The 24,794-nt window shown below is 41.1% G+C and overlaps 1 protein-coding gene across 8 annotated transcripts in view; it reads left to right on the plus strand.

The window, feature by feature from the left end:
• Window positions 1-24,794, plus strand: part of Ica1 (islet cell autoantigen 1) — a 143,278-nt gene that overhangs the window by 82,002 nt on the left and 36,482 nt on the right. For all 8 annotated transcript variants that reach the window (XM_037203514.1, XM_028869860.2, XM_037203515.1 and 5 more), the window contains exons 7-8: window positions 20,360-20,485; window positions 21,543-21,641. In XM_037203514.1, the coding sequence (XP_037059409.1) occupies window positions 20,360-20,485; window positions 21,543-21,641 (225 nt within the window). The remainder of the gene's footprint in view (window positions 1-20,359; window positions 20,486-21,542; window positions 21,642-24,794) is intronic.

A 24,794-nucleotide genomic window follows, 5' to 3' on the forward strand; every position in this document is an offset into this window, starting at 1 on the left:
ATATCACTCACATGCCCATCAATACAAGCAGTTTGCTAATTATAACTAGAAATCATACCTCACTGGATGGATGGACAGTAGGTAGATAGATGGATAGGTTGATGGATGGATGAATAAATAAATGGAAGATAGATACAATTAAACCATTTTGCTTTTAAATGTTCTATTTTAGTCTGTTCTGTACTTTAATTAAATGTGTGCTGTGTGTGGGTTTGTATACAAGAGTGCAGGTCCCTCAGAGGTCAGAAGAGGATTGTCAGATTCCCTGGGGCTGGAGTTACTGATAATTGTGAACCACCTGATGTGGGTGCTGGGCAAACTCAGATCCTCCATGAGAGAAGGAAGTGCTCTTAACCACTGAGCCATCTCACCAGCCCATCTGTTCAAGTCTGATTCGGAGTTAATTCAATTTTTTTTTTTTTTTTACCAAAACACAAAAGTTTTTATATATCTTTTTTTCTTGTTCTTTTCCTTTTGTATCCTAAAAATAGTTAATCCCAAACAATGTTAAAGTAGGCTTGCAGATCTCTTTCATCTCCCTTCAATGTGCCCTGAACTCCTAGGCACACAAGGTTTTAATCCAGAATAGGGCATTAGATCTTATGTCAAGTGTGAATTATTCTTGCAGCACTAAATGTATTCTAGAGGGATTATTTATAAGTGGCCTGGGAAGTGAGAAAGCTGCCTTGTGACTTTTAACTGTAATATATTTCCCCAAGGAGTACGGTTAAAGCAACCCCCACATCCACCCTTTGCCGCTCCACTTCTTAACAGAATGACTAGTTGCATGAATTCAGCTGTTATTTTGAAATCAGGAGTGGAGCCCTTTCTCTGTTGAATGCACTGGGTCTTATTGATAGAAGGTTCAGCTGGCCTAGCTTGCTTGCTCTCTCTCAAGTCCTCCTGGAGCCTGAAGATACATACATCTGTAACCAAAGGCCCAACATTACAGAAATGGAATGAGGCCTGCCTTTCTCTGGGAAAGCAAGCATTCAAAGTGCACCTGAGCACTCTCCTGTTTGGGTTCCACTTGTACCAACCGAATGTGTGGTGATTCTGACCTTGGTTGTGGAAGTTGAAAACCCATGGATTTCTGAGAACAGAGAATGCTAGAAAATTAACTAGCTCTTTTTGTTTTGTTAGTAAGAGGAATATCTTAATAAATACTCCTGAGTAACTTTTGTAGTGATAATATAGCAAATAATGAAAAATAAGGTTCTGTAAATCTTAGGTTTATTCCCTTCTGAGGGTTCTTTTTCAGTGCATCTTTGTGATGTTTATACCGATATCACTAATGTGCCCATCAGTTTGAAAGTTCGCCGAGAGCAAGGATCATGCCTTATGCATAGTTCTTACATGTTCTTTACCTTTGTTGCTACTGGTACAGAGGGGTGTAACTGCCTATCATGTGACAAATATAAGATCTTGCACATAACCCCACACAATAGCACCAAGCATGCCTTTTAAAGAATGCTTCTCAAATAGATTTGTCTCTTATTTAGCTTATGCTTATGTTCTAGTTCTAATGGTGGAGATTCAGAAAAGTTAATTTGCCAAAGGCTGCAAAGCTGGGGAACTTCTCATCCGGGTATGGAATCCAGGCCCTTTAGCCCCCCAAATTGGATGCCTTTCTTCCCCGACATGTTGCCATGGGGGTTAATAACTATTGATGGCATATTTGAAATTGTATCAACGTAATTCCACAGAAGTCTTCTCCTTCTCCTAACATACAGTGGACTATTCATAGTAGTTTCCAAGCAGTATTGACAGAGTATAGCACAAAAAACTTCTGGAGTGGTAAAAATGTTCTACGTGTGTTTCTGAGTGGTAGACGCGGGTGTGTGTGCACATTGAAAAGTTCATGGAGCTGTAAACGTCATAGTTTGTTCTTGCACAGAAGTTACACCTCAGTAAGAAGAGTTTAAAAATAGCTGAAGCTGTGGAACAGTAGGATAAGATGAGTTTAAATTAGAAGTTCTTAGAAAAGGACCGTGTCTTTGGTGTTTCCTTAAACATTTTTATTTCTCCATTATTTTACACATATATCTTCTAGACCTAAGTATTAAAAGACTGTGTCTCTGGACAGTGTAGAAAGGGCATTCCTGCTTTTTCAAGGAATATATGCTTAACATTTGGAATCTAGTTTGCAGAGCTAGAGTAACACCCTAAGAGCATTGGAAGTTCAATGGGGAGGCATTGAGAACCTCTCAATTGGAAGATTGTGACAAAAGAAAACACTGAAGAATTTTTCTAGCCGTTTCATTGTTTTTGGCTCCATACTTCCCCACCCTCCCCAAACAGCTACACAACATTTCTAATTTTCAGTAACATTAAAACGAGTGTGGAAAGATCTTGAATGCTTCAGTGATTTTTGATACTTCACTAATCGCCAGATACTATTGATAGCATTCTTGTTGATCAAGCAAGGGGTAATAAAAATAAATCTTTGGCTAGCTGTCAATTTTTTATGGTACTGTTCAACTCTAATGCACTTCCAATGTTATGTCTAGAATCTCAAGTCATTTAATTGCTTCTTAATCCTTTCCTTGCATTGTTAGGATAGTCTAGGCTTGATTATGGTGCAAAGAGATACCCAAAATAGTCCAAGGAAGGTATCTAGGTGAGCAGGGTATCTTTCCATTAAAAATCCAAGGCACCCAGGCAAGCAACAGCTTTGCAGTCCCAGACGCTTAGCTGCCATTGTTGGCTAAATATGACATCCCAATTCTCAAGAAAGGGAAAGAACACAGATCCTATAGGGCACACCTGGAAATGACACATGTCACTCTGCCTGTTCCATGGAAGAATCTCTTCTCGGAGCTATACTTATTTGGGAGAGAGTCCAGAAAGATACAGAAGAGGAACTGGATTTCAGAGAACAGCTAGATGCCTCAGCCACAAAAGCATGTTCTCGTCCCAGTGAAAGTCGGGTGTTGTTAAGCCTATGCTGACAAAGGAGTGATTGCTAATCAAAACGTGATGGATGGAGAGTGTACAAATGACACAACCCAAGTGTTCCATGGCTGCTGATCTAGAACACACTCACTCATTGTTAAAAACGTGTCTAGAATTGCAACAGAGCACAAGGAATATGATAGGTGAAAAAGGAAGTGTTGGTCTCTGCCATCTACTGATTGGAATGCTTCTCAGATTAGAGAGAAATTGATAAAGTCAGTACTCTGCCCTTCGTCATGTGACCTAAGTTAACACTTCCACTAGTGACCTGAAAGAGGAAGTGAATCCAGTCAGTTAAGTTTTCTGATGACAGAATTAGTTTCTTAAGATAAAAACAGAAAACAGGAGAAAAAAAAGTCACCAGCTGAGTAAATATGAACAGCATTAGAATGTGAGAGCTGGCTATATCAATCAGAAACATATCTCCATATTATGAGTTTTATATGGTTTGGGATAGTTTAACTGCCCGTATTCCAGCTTCTTGTATCTCTTCCTCTGAGCCTGCATCTGAGGATGCCATTATATAGTGAGTGACAGTTGAAGTTCTAAAACAAAAAGCTAGATTGACAAACTTTTGATGCATTAGAGTATTTTGTTTTGTTTTTAACATAATCAGTTAACAAAATGACAAGGGAAAGCAGTCTCCAAAGCACCTCCCCAGTCATTTGGGATCTGAGATTTGCCAAAATTAAGAGGATTCAGTGATGTAATGAAATCAACTCTGGTTTCCACGTCTGGACCACACCCCTATCTGTTGAGTAAACTTAGGACACATTGCCTCAGGCTTCTACACCCCAGTTTCCTTCTTCCTGACTGAAATAGTAACAAAATCATATTACAGGGCTATTCTCAAGTGCACTAGGAGCCTGAGTATGTGGATCCGTGAGTGTCACTAGGGGTGAGGGAGAAGAGCAGCCATGTCTGAAAAAACCTGAATAGCCATTCAGCAAACCATGCATGCTTGTACTTTTAAAAGTAGTGCTTAGCAGTGGGAAGGCTTTGCTGGAAGAGGAACCCGTTCACCCACTCCAGGAACCTCCTCACTGGCGTTTCGCATGCCTGCAAACTACACGGCATATCACATCACTTTCCCTTCATAAAATTAGAGAGTGTAACCTCCACCCTCATGCTTATAATGCAGGCGGTAGCTAGGCACACAGGGAGCAACATTTCGGTAGTAACAGTTCTGTGTGTCGGCTGGAGAGAAGTAAAAGCTGCTTTTTCTGAGGAACAATGCAGGAGGAGGTTCTGAAAGGAGCAGAGCTTTGAATGAAATCACAAAAGGTAAGAACTATTACATGGACAGGAAGTGAGAATGTAACAAGTCTTTCTCTGTCCTGCCAGCCGGCTCCCAAATAATGACATGGGGACTTTTTATTATGAAAGCTCGGCCTTAGCTTAGGCTTGTTCCTAACTAGCTCTTATAATCTAGATTAACCCACTTCTATTCATCTCCATGCTGCCATGTGGCTTGTGGCTTTTACTCTCCTCCTGCATGTCCTGCTTCCTCTGTGTCTGGCTGGTGACTCCCCCTTTCTTCTTCCCAACTCTCGCTCTGTCCAGAGTCCCACCTATACCTCCTTCCTATTGGCCATTCAGCTTTTTATTACACCGATCACAGCAATACACCTTCACAAATGTGCAAATATCTCACAACATGAGAAGGCATTCCAGGAAGAGGAAGTATGGAAAAACAGGCAGATCTAGCCTGCTGTGGTTGACAGGCAATAATGTAGAATGCTTAAATGACATGGTGCTGCGGTGATGTGGGAAAGAGATCGGAGGTATGGCAGTCAGCTTGGGTCTAGTGTGGAGTTTACGTATACAGGAGATGAGAATGATTCTAATTGGGTTATTCCTCTCTCTGCTGCAATGAAGCAGATATTAGGCAAATAATTTCCTGCCTTTCATTCTTTTTTCTACCATGAGGAAAGTGCAGTATTAAACGGTTGTAAAATGGTATATTACAAGATGACTCTTCAACCTATGACCTCCATTTAACTTTTGGTTTGTAATCAAAACACAGTAGAACCTGGGCTTTGGAAAGCAGAGTAGAGAAGAAATTGGATGAGTTTGTTTGTTTTCTTTTCTTCCATGGGTATCAGAAAATGTGCCTGAGTGAAAGTCACATGACATGCTTTATACAAACACATGGGTGGGCTGAGTCTGTGGGGCTTTCTGCTGGTCCAGATGGACACAAAACATTTGTCTAGTGTGAACAGTTTTGATGTGTGTGGAAATTCTGGTTAGAGCGTTCTATTTATTGTCCTATAAATTCAATACAAAGCTGGAAACCTGACTTTGTCATGGCATATTCATTATTGCCAGGTTGTTAAAGGTCATAGTACATGGCTGGGAGGAAATGAAATGACAGTCACATGTTCCTTCTTGTGTCCGAAACACTGATTTAACCCTCCCAGCCACAGCATGAAGCATGTACAGGTCCCTTCTTTTTCTCCTTTTTTTCACTTCTTTATTGACTTCAACTTTCCCTGTCTCTCAAATCTACCTATACACCAAGCTCCCCCAGCTAAATCAAGTCAGCTCTCCAGCACATTCTGTCCAGGTCTTTGTGGGGAACTGCCTGCCCTCCACATCCCCACGTGCCTTTCCAGTTCTGATTCTTTCTTTAACTGAGGTCCTGCACATGACAAGCCCAGGCATTGAGCTTTATCACCATGCAGATTCTGGACTCCTAGTCCCCGATACCAGCGTTACCTACTGCACCCCCTCACCTCTCTAATTACTTAATTTTTCGACATATATTTATTTTGACAAGGTCAGAGCAAACACAACTTGCAGAAATTGGCTTTTTCCTTCCATTATGTGGGTTTGGGGAATTGAACTCAGGTCATCAGGCTTATGGAAAGCCCCTTTACCAGTTGATCTATTTTGCTAGCCCCTAAAACACCTTTTCCTCAAAATATTTCCTTGGCATTTAGTTGCGGGCTTCTCAAATATAATTTTAGACCACTGCTGTTAAGAATGGATGTGTTCAGCCGGGTGGTGGTGGTGCACACCCTTAATTCCAGCACTCGAGTGATAGAGGTGGGTGAATGTGAGTTCGAGGCCAGCCTGGTCTGAAAGTTCCAGCACAGGCTCCAATGCTACACAGAGAAACACTGTCTTGAAGAAAAAAAAATGGTGGATGTATCCATTCTCTGAACTATGGAGAATATGTTCTCCCCCCCCCCCATGTTATAATGTAATGGACAGAAAGTTTATACATAATATTCAAGCAGTTGATTTCTATGTACTAGATTCATTATGAAAGAATGGAAAGGAGCTGGGAAGATGGCTCTGTGTGTTAAAAAAGCATGTGCTATGCAAATGTGAGGACCTGAGTTCAAATCCCTGAAACCCATGTAAAGTCAGGCACAGTAACACATACCCGTTATCTCAGTGCCCTATAGCAAGACTTGAGGTGGAAACAGGACAGTCCCCAGCTGCTGGCTGGCCAGCTAATCTGGAGTATACAGTGACAAGACCCTGTCTCAAACAAGGTGGGAGGCAAGGAACAGCACCCAAGGTTGTCCTGTGACCTCCACACATACTCTGTGGACAGATATTCCTCCTGCGCGCACATGCACACACACACACACACACACACACACACACACACACACACACACACACGAGCTCTCTGTAAATACATATACAGCCATTCATATCATTATGTGCACATTTTCATAAGAAACCTTTTTAAAGTCATCCACTGAGTTTAAGAAGACGTATATTTGTAGACAGCCCTACACATCAGAAAGGGTTGTAGAGCAACGAGAGGGGAAATGCAAGGGATGACGAGTTCCTAAACAAACCACGGGTACTCCACCCCGCGGCCTTTGCACTCGCTGCTTCTGCTCGGAAGTCCCTTCCTGCTTGGTATCTGAGTGGTTCCTTTCACGTTTCTTCCTGCTCTCTTCCCCAGTGTTATGTCCCAGGAGCCCTTTGTACAGCTAGGTCCTAAAACAGAAAGTAGACCCACTGCCCCCCACGCTGCCCCACACCTGTCTTGCACTCCTTTCACACACACAGTAGAATGTAGTCCAGAAAGCAAACAATTCAGTAGATCTCTTACATCCCCAGCCACCTGGAACGTGTAAGTGTTCAATGGCGTTCCATGGGAAGACAAGAAGAAAGAAGGGAAATAAATAAATGTGAAGTTAGAAAGGCTGACGATTAGACCAGGCTCAAGTTCAAAAGCATTCAAGTAATAAAGCTGTAGTGAATGTGAAGTGGAACCTTGGAAAGTCAGGCCCACTCCTGGGAACAGGTGACTTAAACACATTTTGTCTTCCTGCTTCATGTGTGTGTGCCTGACTCAGGAATGACTAGCTTTCCCTCACATCCCAGCAAATCCTGGAGTGCACAGTTTGACAGGAAAGGCAAAATGAGCAGCTTCCCCCCCCCCCAGACAGTGAATTGGTTCAGGTATTCTCCACAAATTGCCAGTGAAGTTGTTCGACTTTATATTTGTTCATAAATCTCATTATGACCTCATAGACAAGTATATGTGTGTGTTTTCATCATTACCTGCATTAGCTTTGTTGATGCTCAGATCAGCTCGTTGTTGGCTACCAGGAAACTCTTCAGTTGACTCCTGATCTCTCTGATGTGACTCCAGTAATAGCCATCTCCGTCTTCCAGTACAGTGTGTTTCCTGATCGTCTCTGCCCCTCCTGTCGTAATCAGTAATTGGGTCAAGGAGCCTTGCTTACCTGCCTAGAGAGGTGCATAACAGTTCATTCCTTGCATGTTAGCCATTCAATTTAGACCTACAGGTCTGCACAGAGCCAGAAAATACATTTCAGATGATTTCACCTTCACATGAAAGCCAAGGAAACAGAACCCCTGGGCCCTGCTTTACTTTTATGGCCATCAAGGAAAAAAGTGTTTAAACTGTATGGGGTGGAAAGAGCCCGACAGGAACACCGAAGCCCAGTGTGTGAAAGGGCCTGATGTGCAGTAGTTGTATTCAAACACATTTAGTCACCAGATGTGTGTGAGCTGTGCCTCAGAACTCATGTCTGTGAGGACTGAAACACTGCCAGGGAGCCTTGAGAGCTCAGAGATGCCAGAAATAGCACGACAAGCAAATATTGTCCTATTTTTACCAAGTCAAGTTTGATACAGTAAATCCTACTGTGATGTTTAACCAAGCCTAAAACAGATTGCTGCATACAATGAGCACTGTGCTGCAACAACCATGTACAACTTAGGAAGGAAGTATGACGGTCCTAAGAGTTCATGCTGACTCTACATTAGGCTAATGCTTTTTTCTCTCTGTATTTTATATGTTTCATGGTCCTCTTTATGCACAAAGTGGAATAAAATGCAGAAAAGTGTCCTGGAGACTGCATCCTTTCTTGCTAAATGGAGTTTGTATTTAACTTGTGGAGACCTTTATTCATGAGTACTTCGGGCCTTGGCATCATCCCTGCCCTCCTATCCTCCCTTGTCCCCCTCCCAAATTCATGACCTCTTTTTTTCTTTAAGTTTCACTATATATATATACACACACATGTGTGAATATGTATGCATATTATGTACATGTGTCCTTGTCTTTGGTTAGGAATAAAAGAGCAAACTCATGAACTATCAGTATGGAGGCACTGAGATACTACAGAGATACAAAGAATTGTCATTGTGGACAACTGGAAGCTGGCAGATTTGATAATTGACATGACATGGGTCAGTCCCATGAAAGACTGCACACTACCAAGGCTTATGCAGTCAGACCACTTGGGATCTAACAACCTATATAGGAGCTCCTTCCTGTAAGGCAACTGGTTCTTCTCTCTCCACAGACATTAATCACTTGTGGCTCTTCATCTAGGGGCACAGCCCTGTGGAATGTCCCCCATCCACATTGGCTTGTCAACTGGCGATGTCATTATGCAAGTCTTGTTCAAGTAGCCATGTTGTTGAGAGCTCGTGGGTGCATTTTCCCTGTCATGTCCTGGGGAGGAGACTGGATTTTGTAAAAGCAAGGTTTAGCTCTATGCTGTATATATTAGGACCACTTTAAGTCACGTAGGCTAGACAAGTATTCTACCACTGAGCTCACACCTAGCTCCCAAATAACTTCCTAAAAATTGAAGTCACAAAGAATGTTATCTGAAACAATAACAGCTGTAAATCAGTTGCAAGCATTTAACTGTGTCATCTCCCAAATAATTAGAGACGAAATAATATCTATCCACATGGCCCATGAGTCCAAAGAACACATCACAGGGGAAATGAGAATATATTTTGAGAAAAAGGGAAATCACAATGTATCAAGCTGGGTAGGATACAAATAAAAAAATGCTTTGAGGGGAGCTTGTACCATTATTGTTAACTTTAGAAAACAAGCATTCTCTTGAGCTGTAATCTAAAGTTCCTTCTCAAAAATTAACATAAATAAATAAATAAATAAATAAATAAATAAATAAACTGAATCTAGTAGAAGGGAAGAAATGATTAAGAACACAGACAAATGAAATTATATATCAAAACAATATAGAAAACCCAAAGCTGGCCCTCTGAATAAAAATCAGTCAAATGGATGCCCTGCTCAGATGGGTTAGGAACAGAAGAGAGAAGTCCTGGGCTGTCAGTCTGGAGACAGCAAGATCCTCCAGATGCATAGAGGAATTCAGCATGCACAGCTTCAGGCCCACGGGGCCGATAATTCACATGGAATGGACCAATTCCTTGAAGTACACAAGCAAAAACAATGGAGTGTCTGTTTACTAACATACCACAGGCTGGCCTACAATTTCTGATTCCCCTGCCTCCAGTTTAAAAAAAAAAACTGAAAATACCATTTGAAGAAAAATACATAGAAATATGTCTCATTGATATGGATGATAAATTTGTTATTAGAATATTAGAAAAATCGCACTAAAAAGGCTGAGGCAAGGTGATTGGAAGTTTGTGGGCAGCCTGAGCTACATAGGAAATCCTGCCTTTTAAAAAGCAAAGAAAAAGGAACAGGCATGGAATTTCTGGGGGCAACTTAATGGAGTGTTCTATAGTTGACTGAGCGATGCTTATGCAAGTCTGGGGATATAGTGAAAGTCGCCCAAGTTTACATTTTAAACAGTGACCTATATGACATGTGGATTAAGCTGTAAAACATATTAATTAGTAAATTCCAACAGTAGATAAAAGAGTAATGTAGCTTGACTGAGTGCAGTTACTAAGGAGTGGAGGTCAGTTTAAAGTCAGTCAATTTAATCTGCTCTGTGAGGAGACCAAAAGCAACAAATCAACACAGACAGGAAAATCACCTGCTACAATCCAGATCCATTCCTGGCAAAAGTCATCACAAAGGGCAGAGAAACATATACTCAGTATGATAATGAGGACATATGAAAACTCTACAGTGAACATGCTTGGCTACAAAAGACTGCTTCCTCCATAAAACCATGACTGAGACATACGTTTGCTCATAACAACTTCCACTCAATGTTATCACATCAGTAGGTAAAGGCAAAAAAAAAAATCAATAATAGACATAATTTTGTAAGAGAGAAGTTTATCTGTCTTCATTTTCAAGCAACATTGTACAGATGGGGGTTGCTATGGAGATATTTATAGAATCTAAGGAATATTAATGAACATTTAAAACTAATAGTTGAATTTAACAATATCACAAGAAATAATGTAACACCACAAAAATTAATTATATTTCTAGTAATAAGTGTCCATGGAAGTTTCTAGAAATTACATCAACAAAGAGAATTAAAGGCCTTGAAAGATGGCTGTGGTTAAGAGGACTTGCTGTTCAAGAGGACATTGGTTCAGTGCCCAGCACCCACATAATGGCTCACAACCATCTGTAACTCCAGTTCTGTGGAATCCAATACCCTCTTCTGGCCTCTGTAGCAATACTTTCTCATTGGGATCCCAGCCCACTCAGAGACTTATTAATTATGAAAGCTTGGCCATTAGCTTAGGCTTTTCCCACTAGCTCTTATAACTTAAATTAGCATGCTTTTATTAATCTATGTTTTTCTACATGGCTTGGTTACCTCTACTCTGTACCACATGTCTGACCTCTTCAGTGAGTCCCTGGTGTCTCCTTGGCATAATCCACTCCCAGATTCCTTCTTCTCTTCTTCTCTCTCCCCAGAAATCCTGCCTGTCTTCTCCTACCTAGCTATTGGCCATGTAGCTCTTTATTATAGCAATACATCTTCACACAGTATAAAAATATCCCACAACAGGCCTCACCATGTATCCCTGACTGGCCTGTGGCTCATTGTGGAGACCAGGCTGCCCTCAAACTTAGAGATTCATCTGCCTCTGCCTCCCCTCTGAATGCTGGGATTACAGGCATATTCTGGCCTGAACAGTGTTTTAGAAAATTACTGTGTGTATGAGCATGGTGTTTGTGTAGGCCTGCATGCCATGGCTCATGTAGGGACAAAGGACAGCCTCAAAGAATCCATTCTCTCCTTCCACCTTTATATGAGTTCCAGGGATGGACCTGAGGTCACAAAGCTGAGCTGTCTCACAAACCTCAAAATGTTTATTGTAGAAATTCACAAGGTTTTGGTAGAAGGCTCAGAAATAGCCAAAATAATGATGAAAAGAATAAAATCAGGTCTGGGCATGTAACTCAGCAATAGAGCATATGGTTAGCATGTGAAACCATAGATTTACTCTCCAACACACACAGGACTGGGATCAAAATCCTAGGACTTAGACTGTAAGACTTCCTAGAATTGATAGTAACCTCCATGGTATGTCTAAGAATGTTCACACATAAATAAAAGACAGGGAATAGCAAACTCAGAACTGAACCCACGTGCACATAGCCTTATGATTTTGCTGTGGATACCAGAGTAGTGCAATGGGTGATTGGATCTTTAAAAAAAAAAAAAAAAAAAAAAAAAAAAACAAATGATGCTGTAACAGTTATCTGTCCACATACAAAATGGACCTGCACCCCATCTCATACCATACACAACAATGAACTTAAAGCCATGCAGTGATGACGCACATCTTTAATTCCAGCATGCAGGAGGCAGAGACAGGAGGATCTCTGTGAGTTCAAGGGCAGCGTGGTCTACAGAGCTAGTTCCAGGACAGCCAGGGCTACACAAAGAAACCCTATCTTGAGAAAAATAAAACAAAACAAACTTGAAATAGCTATAAATATATAGTTTTTAAAAGAAAACATTGGAAGACAAAGGGTAGGGGGGAATTCTCTGTTGTCTTGAGCTAGGGAAAGGTTTGTTAAGACTCAAAGAACACAAATAAGCAAAGCAAAGTTGGTAAACTGGACTTCATCAAAAGTGAAACCTTTTCTTTTCAAAAGACACTGTTAAGAAACGAAAGGCAGTTTCAGACTTGAAGAAAGTATTTCCAGAGTTATATCTGATAATGAGTCGTATTCAGAACACATGGGGGACTCTTGTTACTCGGTAATCAGAAGACAAGCCCAATTTTTAAAACTAGGCAAAAGCTCTGAATAGACATGTTACTAAAATTATATAAGATAAGTTAAAAATGAAAAGTTCAGCGTTATTAGTCATCAGAGAAATGCAAATTAAAGTTGCAATAACTATGACTACCTCTCTCATTGCAAAAAAATGCAGAAAGATTGTAATAATCAAAAATAGAAAGGGATCTTTATCATGAAACTTGCTGGAGTCTCTCATAAGAATTTCCAAAAAGCAACTATGAACAGCCCAGGTTTTTGCCGGCTAGATCTAGGTAACAGGGAGCCATTTTGAATTCACTGAGGCAAAGGAGGGAGCTGATCAGAGAGCTCTTCCTCTTCTCCCTGCCTCCCTGTCTCCTTCTGGTCTTTAAAAATTGTGTGTGTGTGTGTGTGTGTGTGTGTGTGTGTGTGTGTGTGTGTGTGTGTGTATCTGTATCTGTGGTGTGGTGAGGCATATGTGTGTATGTGTATGTATCTGTGTGTGGTGTGTGTGTATGTGTGTTGTGATGGATGTATATGTGGGTGTACATTGGATGTGTATGTGTATCTGTGGTGTGTGGGTGGGTGGGTGTGCATATGTGTGTATCTGTGATGTGGTGTGTATGTGTATGCGTGTGTATCTGTGGTGAGGTGGGTGTGGGTGTGCAAGCACACACCTGGTGCGCTGTGTGTATGTAGTATATATAGTAATGCACTCGAGTGATTCAGACTCCGGCAGGTCCTCGGGACTGCAGAGCACTCTCGCCTGCTGAGCTGTCTCTCCTCTGCTTCCCTTTTCCCTTTCTGTTTTTCTCTGCAGACCAATTCTCTGCACATCATCACAAACTCATATCAGGACTTCCTGCCTCTAGAGCTTTTGTCATTAGTGACAAACTGAGACTAATTTTCCTTATTTCAAGTTCAAAATCCTAAGAAAGGGATCTGGTTCCTCCAGCTGAGACCACCATGGTGCGTTATGGTGGGTTTCACGTGGTTTAAAATGCGATGATGCTTAGTGCTGGTTGTCAGTGGAGAGAATCTAGAAACTCAGGGAGTTGGTCCACCAGGTGAGCCTGTGCGGGGGTTATCTTGGTTATGTTGATTGTATGGGAAGATCCATCTTCAGCTGGGGATTGAACCATTCCTTGAGCAGGGGATTCTCAACTTTATAAAATGGAGGAAGCAAGCTGGGCGCCAGCATCTATTCATCCTTCTCTGTTTCCTGATGGTGGGTGTGATATGACTAGCTGCTTCAAGCACCCATTGCCTTGACTTCTCTGCCAGGGACTGTGTCTTGAACCATGAACTGAAATAAACTTTTTCTTCCTTAATGGCTTTTGTCAGTATTTGATAACAGCAACAGGAAAAGAAACTAAGACAGAAATTGCAGCTGAGATGTGGGCCGGCTGCTGTGTTTAATCTGGCCGTGTGATTCTTAGATCTGGAAACGTTTCCTGTGGCTGGAATGTAAAAGGGTTTGCACCTTTGGGCTAGAAAAGTCACTGAATTCTGTAAACAGAGCTCACTGGGCCATTCTGGAAGGAGCCTAGAAGACAAGGATGCTGAGAGAACTGCTGACCGTCAAGGCCTGCCTCCTGAGGGTTTGGAGAGGAACAAGGATTCCACCAGGAGTTAGAATTGGGACCATCTGTGTGATATTTTGGGCAAAAATTTTGCTTTGTTCATCCTGCCTATGTCTGAGAAGTTGAGTGAAGTTGAATTGAAAGACAATGGATTAATTTGTTTGGAGGAGGAGGAGGAGGAGGAGGAGGAGGAGGAAAGATGCATGGTCAGACATTTTCACATTTGAAACAAATTTGAAACAAATCCAAGTTTCTCAGGAAGAAGACGGCTGCCATCAAGGCTGCTGTAACCGTTGAAGGGATTAGCACTACCAACGAGAAACCTGGCATTCTACATTGGACAAGACCCCCCTTCCACCTCAAAGGACCCAGCTTGCACAGAAATTTGTGTGAAAAGAGAAAGCCTGAGAGGAGAATGGGGCTAGTATTGGGGAGGGGTTTCCTGGTCTTTGAAGCAGCTGCCCAGGAGAGAGAGAGTTTCCCTAGAGTCGGCACACCCAAGCTGATATATCTGGGGAAATGAGTATAACCCATGGTGACTGCAGAACTTGGAATCCTTATCCATATGGCACTGGCTTTAAAGGCATAAAGGATGAAAGCTTGCAGGTACTGTGTAGAGTTGCTGAGGCCAGGCATCGTGTGGCAGGGTCAGAGTCCCTTCAAGGACGCCCTGAGAGGTCACTGTATGAAGCTGTGGAGGTAACGCATACGTTGAAATGAAGACTCTCGGGTATCAGAGGTCCTTGGACCATAGGGCATATATAGAAGAGAGCTGTGGGCACAGAACAGGACTGGAAGGGTGTGGTTTTTCTCTCATGTTCTCTCTCCTCCGGGCCTCTTTTGTCCCCTGAGTCTCTCTTGGGTCAGCACATTGTTTTCTGTCCCCAGCATCACCACCTCTGTGGAAAGCTCTGTCATCATTCCCCTTGAATTTCGATCTATCCTTCTCCACCTCCACCTCTCTCCTCCCGCCTGTCCGCACACTGCACCAAGTGATCTTGCCAAACCGAGAACAGAGTCCTGGCTCTCCCTTGCTGAAAAGCCTCCAAGATTGTTCTGCCATGTCTAGGTCAAAAACAAGTCTAAGCACCCAAGTAAGTTTGCATGATTTGACCTGACCTCCTCCTGCTCCCCTCCTGCTCCATCTTATACCACCTTGATACATGTTCTCAGAAGCCCAGTTATGCTCGTCCATGACCAGTCTATGGCCTGCCCTGTTACCTCTCTCTTAGGACCTTTTCATATTCCTCCCTGCCTCACCTCACAGCGGGACTACTTTTCACACTGGTAGCCATGCTCAGTCCTTTTAGGATGTGTGTCCTTTAGTGTGTGTGTGTGTGTGTGTGTGTGTGTGTGTGTGTGCATGGGTGTGTATGTGCATGGGTGTGTGTGTTTATGTGTGTGTGTGCACAGGTATGTATGTGTTTGTGTGAGTATGTGTGTGCATGAGTGTGTGTTTGTGTGTGTGCACAGATGTGTGAATGTGTTTGTATATGTGTGAGTATGTGTGTGCACATGTGTGTGTATCAGTTATGTCCTGAAAGAAGGTCTAAGAGTGGGATTGTTTTCTTATGTTCTTAAAGGAAATAAAACCCTTAGAAAACAACAAAAGTATGCTCTGGTTACTTGGTTGTGGGGTAACATGAAGCGCTTCCCCCACTGGTAGCAAAACCAGAATGAACTGAGGATGGATGACTTTGCCTTTACCCTGGGTAGTTCAAGTTGGGGGCTAAAAGGTAGAATTTCACGTAAGGAGGAATGAGTACAGAGATATGCCTTGTAGCTTTGGCAGTGGAGACCTGGCTGCTTTCTCAGGTAAATTGAATTTCTGTGGCCTGGGGAAGACAAGACCCAGACTAAAGAGGGTCTAATATGCATAATCACTTCCGAAAGTCTGAGAAATAAGAGGAGAAAGGTGGGGTAACAGAAATGAAATGAAGAAATAAACAAAGGGTGCATTTATTTGAGTGAAAAAAATTTTAAAGAGCCTTGAAAACCACAGGGGCTCCTTAAGATGTTTATGTAATTGAATTGAATTTATATGGGATGGAGAGGAATGATAATGAAAACATTCTCACTCAAGTGCATCTGAAGGCATGTGAAATTGCTCTCGCAGTGGTGGTCTGCGCTTTGCTGGGTCCTTGGAGTTTTTTCCTTGCCTAGGCTAAAAGTGTGTTTTAGAGAGCAGACATGGGACACAAACTATTAAACAAATTGTTCTGGATTCCAAATGCCCAGCAGTATCACATCCTCCTTGTTTGGCATGGAAAGGACATAGCATTTGGGAGCTCAGCAGTGCGTTAAGTGTTTTAATAATCATTGTTGACACACAAAGCATATGGCCTCTCAGAACTCACTGGGTCAAGATTGAAATCCATTTCTAAAATTACCCCTCAAAATCCAAACAAAATTATCTGAGGCACATCTCAAACTGTATGATTTCATAAGTTGTATGTTATAAGCAAAGGACACAAGCTGTCTTGTAGAATGTGAGCACCTATGAGTAACTGATCGTATAGAGGAAAAAAATCAAAATTTGTACCCAAGAAAAACGTTTAATTTGCATCTTATTAGAAAACTTAGAGCTTCCATGTAAGTAAGGCAGTCTTCTACGGACCTTAGATTTACTCCGAGAGCCACCTCTAGTATTCGTTCTTCTAAGAAGCCCTCCTTGCCTGTTTCCTGACTGTTTACATCAATAATCTGTGGTTATAATCATGCTGTGAAATAAAACCACCATAGCATTCAAGTGCTTACAACAATAAACATCTCTTTATTGCCTGTAAGTCTATGGTTAACAGGGTGTTTCCGGTAGGGGGGTTACTCACATGCTGGATGGTAGTCAGCTACAGGGCAGGGAAAGACTGTTAATAAAGGCTGAGTCCCCTCCTCAAGTCTCCTCATGCCATGTGGCTCACGCCCCTCCAGCTGGCCAATCTGAGTGTGTTCTCATGGCCATCCCAGAGAAGGCAGAGGGAAAGTGGAAACATGTTGGCATTCCCTTTTTCAAGTTTCCAGTCTCCTTATATCTGTCAGCCTCTCATTGTCCAACACCAAGTCACATGGCCAAGCCTGATTTCAGAGCTAAAGGAGACTACAAAGTCACAGCGCCAAGTGTAAGAAGATACAGGAAGGACACTTGTTGGGGCTCTAATGCCATCGCCCTGCAGTGATGCCTCTGCCCAGCAGTAATAATGCCGATGCTTTACAATGACCCTGACCCCAGCAGCGTTCCTGGTTCCCTGGTCTGTGTTCTCTCTGTTCTCAGTTCTATGTTGAGGAATAAATCTTGTTGTACACTGTGAAGAAGTATCACTTGAATTGGTTTAATAAGAAGCTAAATGGCCAATAGCTAGGCAGGGTTTAGGTGGCAGAGAGAACACTGGGAAGAAGAAGGCAGAGTCGCCATCCGGACACAGAAGAAGCAGGAAAGCAGAATGAGCAATACAGAGTAAAGGTAATAAATCTACAAGGCAGAATGTAAATTAATAGAAATGGGCTAATTTAAGTATAATAGCTAGTTAGAAATAAGCCTAAGCTATTGGCTGAGCTTTCATAATTAATAATGTCTCCTTGTCATTATTGGGGAGCTGACGGTTCTGAAGAAAAGGCCTGATTACAGTTCTTTTGTTACAGTTCTTTCATTGTGTTATAATTGTTAACTTTTCTCTCCTCCTTAGAAGCTTAGGATGCTCATGAGAATGTGCGTTCAAATATCCAGTGACTATATATTAGGATGCTCATAACAATGTGCATTCATTCATAAACATTTAGTGACTATATATTATATGTATTATTACTTTACAGATAATCCCTGCCATGCATAGTTAACCTGACTCATATGTGCTCTATAAACATGTATTGAATGAACAACATGCCCCAAACATGTTCTTTCCCCCTTACAAGTTTAAGGCTGAGGACAGATGTCTTTCAGGATCCCAGTTGAAGCGGTCCTTCTGGCCAAATAATGCTGACCTTTGGTGCTCTACAGCAAAAATCTCAGCTGCTAAAATTCTGTCCGTCTAGACTTCGTCTTCTTCTCTGACCCCCAGAAGCCCCTGTTCTTCTTTCCATCCTTTGCTCCTCTCAGGGGAAAGCAGAACATCAATGATAGGTCACTCACCTTAAACTCTTCTTACAGTCAGGGCTCCCAGGAGGAGATATTCGAGTCTCCACTTTGCGGTAAAGAATAATCCGTTTCCAGCTTGCTTGTGCTCAGAGTGAGACAGTTGAGAGGGCATAGTAGCTGTTGCCCACTGGTCTCACCAGCACGACAGATAGAGAATTGAGAGGAATTCTTAGAAAATTCTGTGTGCGGCTATCCACGCAGCCACGATTCTTGTGAGTATTAATTCTATCGATGTGGTGTTGAATGTTTAGCCTTGTTGTTTTCCATTTGCCAACAGTCCTAAAGGGGAACTTGTATTTCTAGGTAAGATCCAGTTTTGAACTTCTTGATTTTCCAGGCAGTAGGATAAAGTGCTTGAAGGAATATAGTAGCGTGGCTACTAAATCAGAGAGTCAGCCCTGTCCTAAGTGAGCCCTTGCCTTGGTAAAGGCTTCTGTCATCCTCAGCAAGGGAAGGTCATTATAACAGCTAAAGTAGACTATTAGCACGCAGTGAATAAATTAAATCAATTGTTATATTTATACCTACCATTCCTATTATTGTATAATTCCTTATAAACTTGTAAGCTGTGACTATGTTATTATTGATAGTGAAATAATCGTATTTATATCAAATAATGTATTTATTTAGTTTCGTGAAAAATAAAATCACTACTTTTTCTTAGTGAAACGTGCACACTTATGCCACAGCCCTCACGTGAAGGTTGAAGGGACAGCCTGTGAGAGTTGGTTTCCTTCTTCTATGGAGTCCAGGAATTGAACTCAGGTCATCAGGCTTGGTAGCATGTGTCCTTATCCACTGAGCAATCTGGCCAGCCCCATCCCCACTTACTATCTCTAAAGCTGTTTTAATTATGGACATTTAGAAATGGCTTGGGAAAGTTCTTCCTTCAGTCAACAAGTGTGTATTCAGTCCCGGGCTTGCACTAGGCTGCTCACTGACCCAGTGGTGGACAAAAGAGACATTGTCTGTGCTGCCTGGTGTGTTAGGATGAAAACACTATAAATAATAAGTCAGCATTACTTCTAAAACTCATCTGCCCAGGTTCTATGCCTCAAGAGTTTTGTAAAATAATTTAATATTTGAATTTATCAAGCTGAACGCATTTAAATATATATAGATTATATACATAAAAAAAAGTAACTCAATAAAATGTTCTTTTTTTATGTGACTGGCTTTCTTCATCCATAATATAATATGGTGGCACTTTGGATTAGAGGAAGGGGAGATTTTGACTTCATGGTTTTTAAAGAAATACATGATTTAGACAGGGTCTCATGTAGCCCAGGCTGGCCTCAAACTCACTATGTAGCCAAAGATGATCTGAAACTTCTGACCCTTTTGCCTTCATCTCTAGATTGCTGGAGCTACAGGAGTGGGCTGCTGCACCCAGTTTATGCAGTGCTGGGATTGGAACTCTACAGGAATGAGATACTGCACCCAGTTTATGCAGTGCTGGGAATGGAACTGGAACTCTGGGCTTCATAAACTCTACTTAAGCACTTTGCCTACTCAACTATCTCTAGCCCTCTAAATTTGCCAACTCTACTTTTCTTGTAACATAATATATAAAGTTAACATGTGGAAAACTCTCCTGGCCATTACTCCTTCCCTGCATTACAGTGTGATTCATGAGTGGTTGGAGGTTTGCTGGTGTTCATCAGTCAATAATAAAAATTGAAAATTTATTGGTAGGAATGTTTTAGGCTGTGGCAAATATGTTTTAGGCAGTGGCAAAATTCTTAGAGATAATGCCTCAGTTGGCTTCTGAAACAGTAAAATGATGTTAGTAGAAAAAATGAAACCCAAGAAAGTATAGAAATCAGTACATAGGGTTGTATCAATGATAGTTTCTGCATTTTAGTAAGTGTTACACAAGAAAATGTAACACAAGGAAAAGGCCACTGAGGACTGTGTGGTAACTCAGCTTCCACAGACTGGAAACACTCTGCAGCCAAGAGTTTTTAGCATCTGCATCTCCAAACGTCTCCTCACTATGACTAGCTTGTAATTGCCCCAAGGAGACAGCGTTATTAATCTCATTCTGCAAAACATATCATTTGTATAGTAAGTCTGTTACAAAATTATGATCATCATAATTCTTATCTAGGTATTTTGGAAGTTAAAGGATGGTTGTCAGATCTGCTCATCTGCCTGGAACTTTTAATGATGTTTTCTTATGTAAGACAGAGATGCCTTTCTCTGGTCTTTCCTCACCTGCAAATTTTAACTTCATAGAGTTTTGAGTGTCTCAGAGACTTGGTTTTACTTTCGTAGGTACAGACACAAGTACGCCTTGCAAAAAAAAACTTTGACAAATTGAAGATGGATGTGTGTCAAAAGGTGGATCTTCTTGGAGCAAGCAGATGCAATCTCTTATCTCACATGCTAGCAACGTACCAGGTAACAAAGTGATATCTGTTTTAATGAACAAAGAATTGCCAGAGGCTTAGATAATGGGGAATTCTGTGTTTGAACGGAAAGTATGACCTGGGCATCACAGATTCTGAATGCATCCTCTTCTCTGCTCTTGAAGGTCCTGAAGTTTAATCAACAGTACAGTCAATGTGGGCTATAAACACAGTGGAATTTTCCATTTTCTTGCACTTGTTTTGTGGGTTCTTTGTGCCTGGAATACGTTTCTTCTTCATCTGTGCCTCTTCCAGAAACTGCTCTGGACCCTGTTAGCACAATAACCTACATGTCTCATGTTGTGATTATTCAGCATGCTTGGTTTTGTCTCTCTTAATACTAAGATCCTTCAGGGTAGCCCTGTGTCTATCCTCAGTGCCAGTGACTCCAAATATGTATGAAACACAAGATGCTTGGAGTTGTAGGAATGTGAAAATTGCTATATCCAATTCCTTGTCCTCAAAGAATTCAAAGTTTAGGAAGTAAACTGGAAGCTGTAAGATTTTACTGTATTTCCCAAACCTCTAAAAAAGGTTTTCAAGCAGAAAAAAACTTTTAAGAATGCCAGTGAGTGGGCCATGGTGGTACATGCCTTTAATCCTAGCACTCAGGAGGCAGAGGTAAGTGGATCTCTGTGAGTTCAAGGCTACCCTGGTCTAGAAAGCAAGTTCCAGGTCATCCAGGGTCACACCATGTGACTCTGTCTCACCACTACCACCCCCATTCAGAAAAACAAAAAAGAATGCCAATGAGACTTTGAGAGGGAGAAATCAATTGTATCATTGGTTTTGGAGAATGTACTGAGTGGGACACAGAAGATGGAGAGGTGAGGGTCCCAAGTGGTAGGAGCAACCCAAGCATTGATAAAAACTCAGTTGGATGACCTACCAAGGTCTAAGAGAACCATCCATCAGAGAAACAGAGATACAAAGATGAGTGCCAGTAAGTGGAGACCACCTGCAAAGTTATAGATGAGGCCACTTCTCTGAGGACCAGGGTCAGAAGGGGGCATTCAAGACATTAATGACTTTACCGTCTTTCCTTACAGACCACTCTGCTCCACTTTTGGGAAAAAACTTCTCACACCATGGCAGCCATCCATGAAAGCTTCAAAGGTTACCAACCGTATGAATTCACAACGTTAAAGGTATGAAAGCGAGAGAGACCTCTAGCAAATCGGTGAAAAGGAAATTTTGTTTGGATTACAAGGCAAACCCAAGGCAGTGTCACTATTCCCAGAGCCCTACAGTCAGAGAGCGCCTTCCATCATATATCATGATAATCCATACTTATCTGACATTGTTGAAGACAAGATTGCTCAAGAACAAGTAACTAATTACTTTTTGTTTAGTTTAGTTTTGTTTTCCCATTATCTGGGATGGAATTCAGGCTTTGTACATGCTAGACAGGTGCTCTACCACTGAGTTACATCCCTACTTTTTAATTATTAAATCTGAATATGCTCATCTGAGAAGATATATTTTTCCTCCCTTATTTCTAAAAACTATCACTTTATTCTGAAGTTACCTCCAACATAGAATTGGAACTTTCCATAAGACTATAGTAATGTTTTCTAATTGAAAGAGCAAGATTAAACTCAAGGATCCTTGCCTCAAAGGGGATTTGTGCATACAGTGTCTGATTCTCAGTATTGAAACTGATTTGGAATTATCTTGCCCTAATGGTTACTAGAAATGAATGCACATCAAGATAAGAAAGTGATTTTCATTCCAGAAGGATTTTGAGAATGATGGGAGAGAACAGTGGGCACTTTGTTGCTGGGTTGTATCTTTGAAAGAAAACTATCAGGCAAGAACTAGCAAAAGCAAACCTTGAAATTGCTCACTTCTAATTTGTAAGGCAATTTATAAGGGTCCACCTTGCTAACAAAATTGAAAAAAAACCTATCTTTTTTTTTTTTTTTGGCCTTAAAATGCATCTTTGATTTTAAATGTTTATAAGTCACCTACAAATCTACAAAAATACTGAGGTAGAGACTTTCAAAGACCTTGTGTGAAAGTAAAGGTCTCAAGAGGGACACAGGAGTGTCCACTTGCCCTGAGCTGTGTCCAGGCTGACTCCAGGAAGGACACCTGGCCATGAAGTTGTTCCTCACATCCCCTGCCTTGCCCAGTTGTTGGTATTCACTGACAAGCCTCGTGGTGAATGCACCCTAAATATGCAGTTTCACTCTGTCAACTATACACACTTACCAAGAGAGGCTTTTTAGTTCTTATATATCCTGTGTGTCCATCATCCAGCCAAATGTCCCATACACTGTCATCAAGCAGCCTGTCACACTAGCAATGTGACTGCTGGAAACAGCTGCATTTCTTCTTTGTGATTTACTGATGCTTTCAACAACTTAGGAAGTAGCCCTCCTGACCAAGGCAGATTAAATTTACAACCCAAGCTACCCACAGTTCTTAGCCTGGCTGAGCAAACTGCAGACTACCCTTCCACGGGACACTTCTGGACCATCATGATTGTTCTGTTGTTGTTGTTATTTCATTTTTCTTTTTATAGCATTAAGGATTGAACCTAGGACCTCATGTGTGCTAGAAAAATACTCTACTGCTAACCTGTATTTCAAGCCCACATGTTTTAATTGTGTCCAGTGCCAAAGGTTATCTGTCTTTTGAAACATAAATTGGCCTGGAGACAAATGAAATGGCCCCTACCTCAAATATAATTTTAAAATGTTCATGTTTGAGTTCACTGCATATAAATGACAGTGTGAGCTCATGACGTTGAAGTCGTGCCACAAGCATGGAAGAACACATGTATGTCCCTGGCTGAGGAAAATATGGCTCTGTGATTTTTGTCATGTTGTTCACTCTATAGAAAGGATCATACTGCTTATGTTAGAATATTTCTGAGCAGTAATTTAGTGAAAGTTTGACAGTCATGATTTAGGACATAATTACAAATATTTTGGGCAGACAGCTTCTATATCCCTTGATACTCCCTTATAGTTTAAATAATAGTGCACAGCTTATTTATAACATAATCTTGTAGGATAAATACATCTGTTAAAATATAACGGTGTTGCAGTCAAATTAATAGTAAGTATCCAAAAACCCATCAAGTAAGCTGTTCATTCATTAGCATTAGAGAATGATGTCTACCTAGGCTTTCAGTGGCGACAGAGCTGATAATTATGTGGACTCCCACTGGACATAATAGAATCCTGTTATACACAGGTCATTATTTTTTATAGATAGATGTATTTGTGTATCAAATTGTATGCCATAAAATGTGAAAAGGAAATACATTAATTCCCTATGTGCCCTGATCAAGTATGATGATACTGTCTGAATATCCAGAACTCTTGTACCAATATCCTTTTAAAATACATGGTCTGTATTTATAAAATTTTTATTTCATCCAATAATTTTTTAAACCTATAGTTTTAGAATGGCATTGTATATTGATAATGGATATTTTGAAATATAAAAAAAAATGTTTTTACAATTAATTTGTCCTCCAGGTTTACATAGTGAATAGCCCCTGAAATGCCTTTTGGGACTCTGACTGGAAAGAAACATTGTCCTAGGAGAGGCTTGCCAAGCTCTGTTAATGAAAAGCGGGCCATTTGTTGTCTTGCTTCGGGGTGTATTCTGAGTGCGTTGGTAATTGTGACATTGCAGCTGTATTTCCTGACTATTAGTTTTATGCTTGATGAAGGATGATAATTAATGTGTTAAACACTTAGTGTGTCCTGTTTGGGAGGAAGACTTTTTTACAGCAGAAATGTATGGATGCACCTCATGCTCCTGGAACTTCAAACAGACCTTTCCCTAAGAAACATAGAATAATTCTTTTGTGAAATAAGTTCATTATAAAAATGAATCTCTACTGCCTATATTCCCAATATTCAAGTGATGATTTTGATCATTTAATGGAAATGCTTACTATTTTTGTCCAGGTCTGATGTGAATATGTTGATTCTTCCTTGGGGAGGTGTTAGAATCATTTCAATCTCAGGATGAGTTGTTAGCATTCAATGTTATGGAAAATTCAGCTTTGAAATCTCATCTTAGGAAAACATAATCTGGTCATTGTAATGTCTCCAGCTGAAACAGACTGACTCCAAGTGGCTACCAGGAAAAGGCGAACTTCCTCATGCTTCTGCCTTCAAACAACAAACACTTACTGATTCATTAAAACATTATTAACCATGCATATTTTACATGAATTATCATTAATGAATTAATTTTACACTGATTCCAAATCCGGGAACATCTTTACATGGCAGGAATTATCATGTCCTGGGGACAGGCATAGAATGTTACTTGCT

This window comes from Peromyscus leucopus, chromosome 3 (assembly GCF_004664715.2).
Source record: "Peromyscus leucopus breed LL Stock chromosome 3, UCI_PerLeu_2.1, whole genome shotgun sequence".
Classification (NCBI taxonomy): Eukaryota; Metazoa; Chordata; class Mammalia; order Rodentia; family Cricetidae; genus Peromyscus; species Peromyscus leucopus.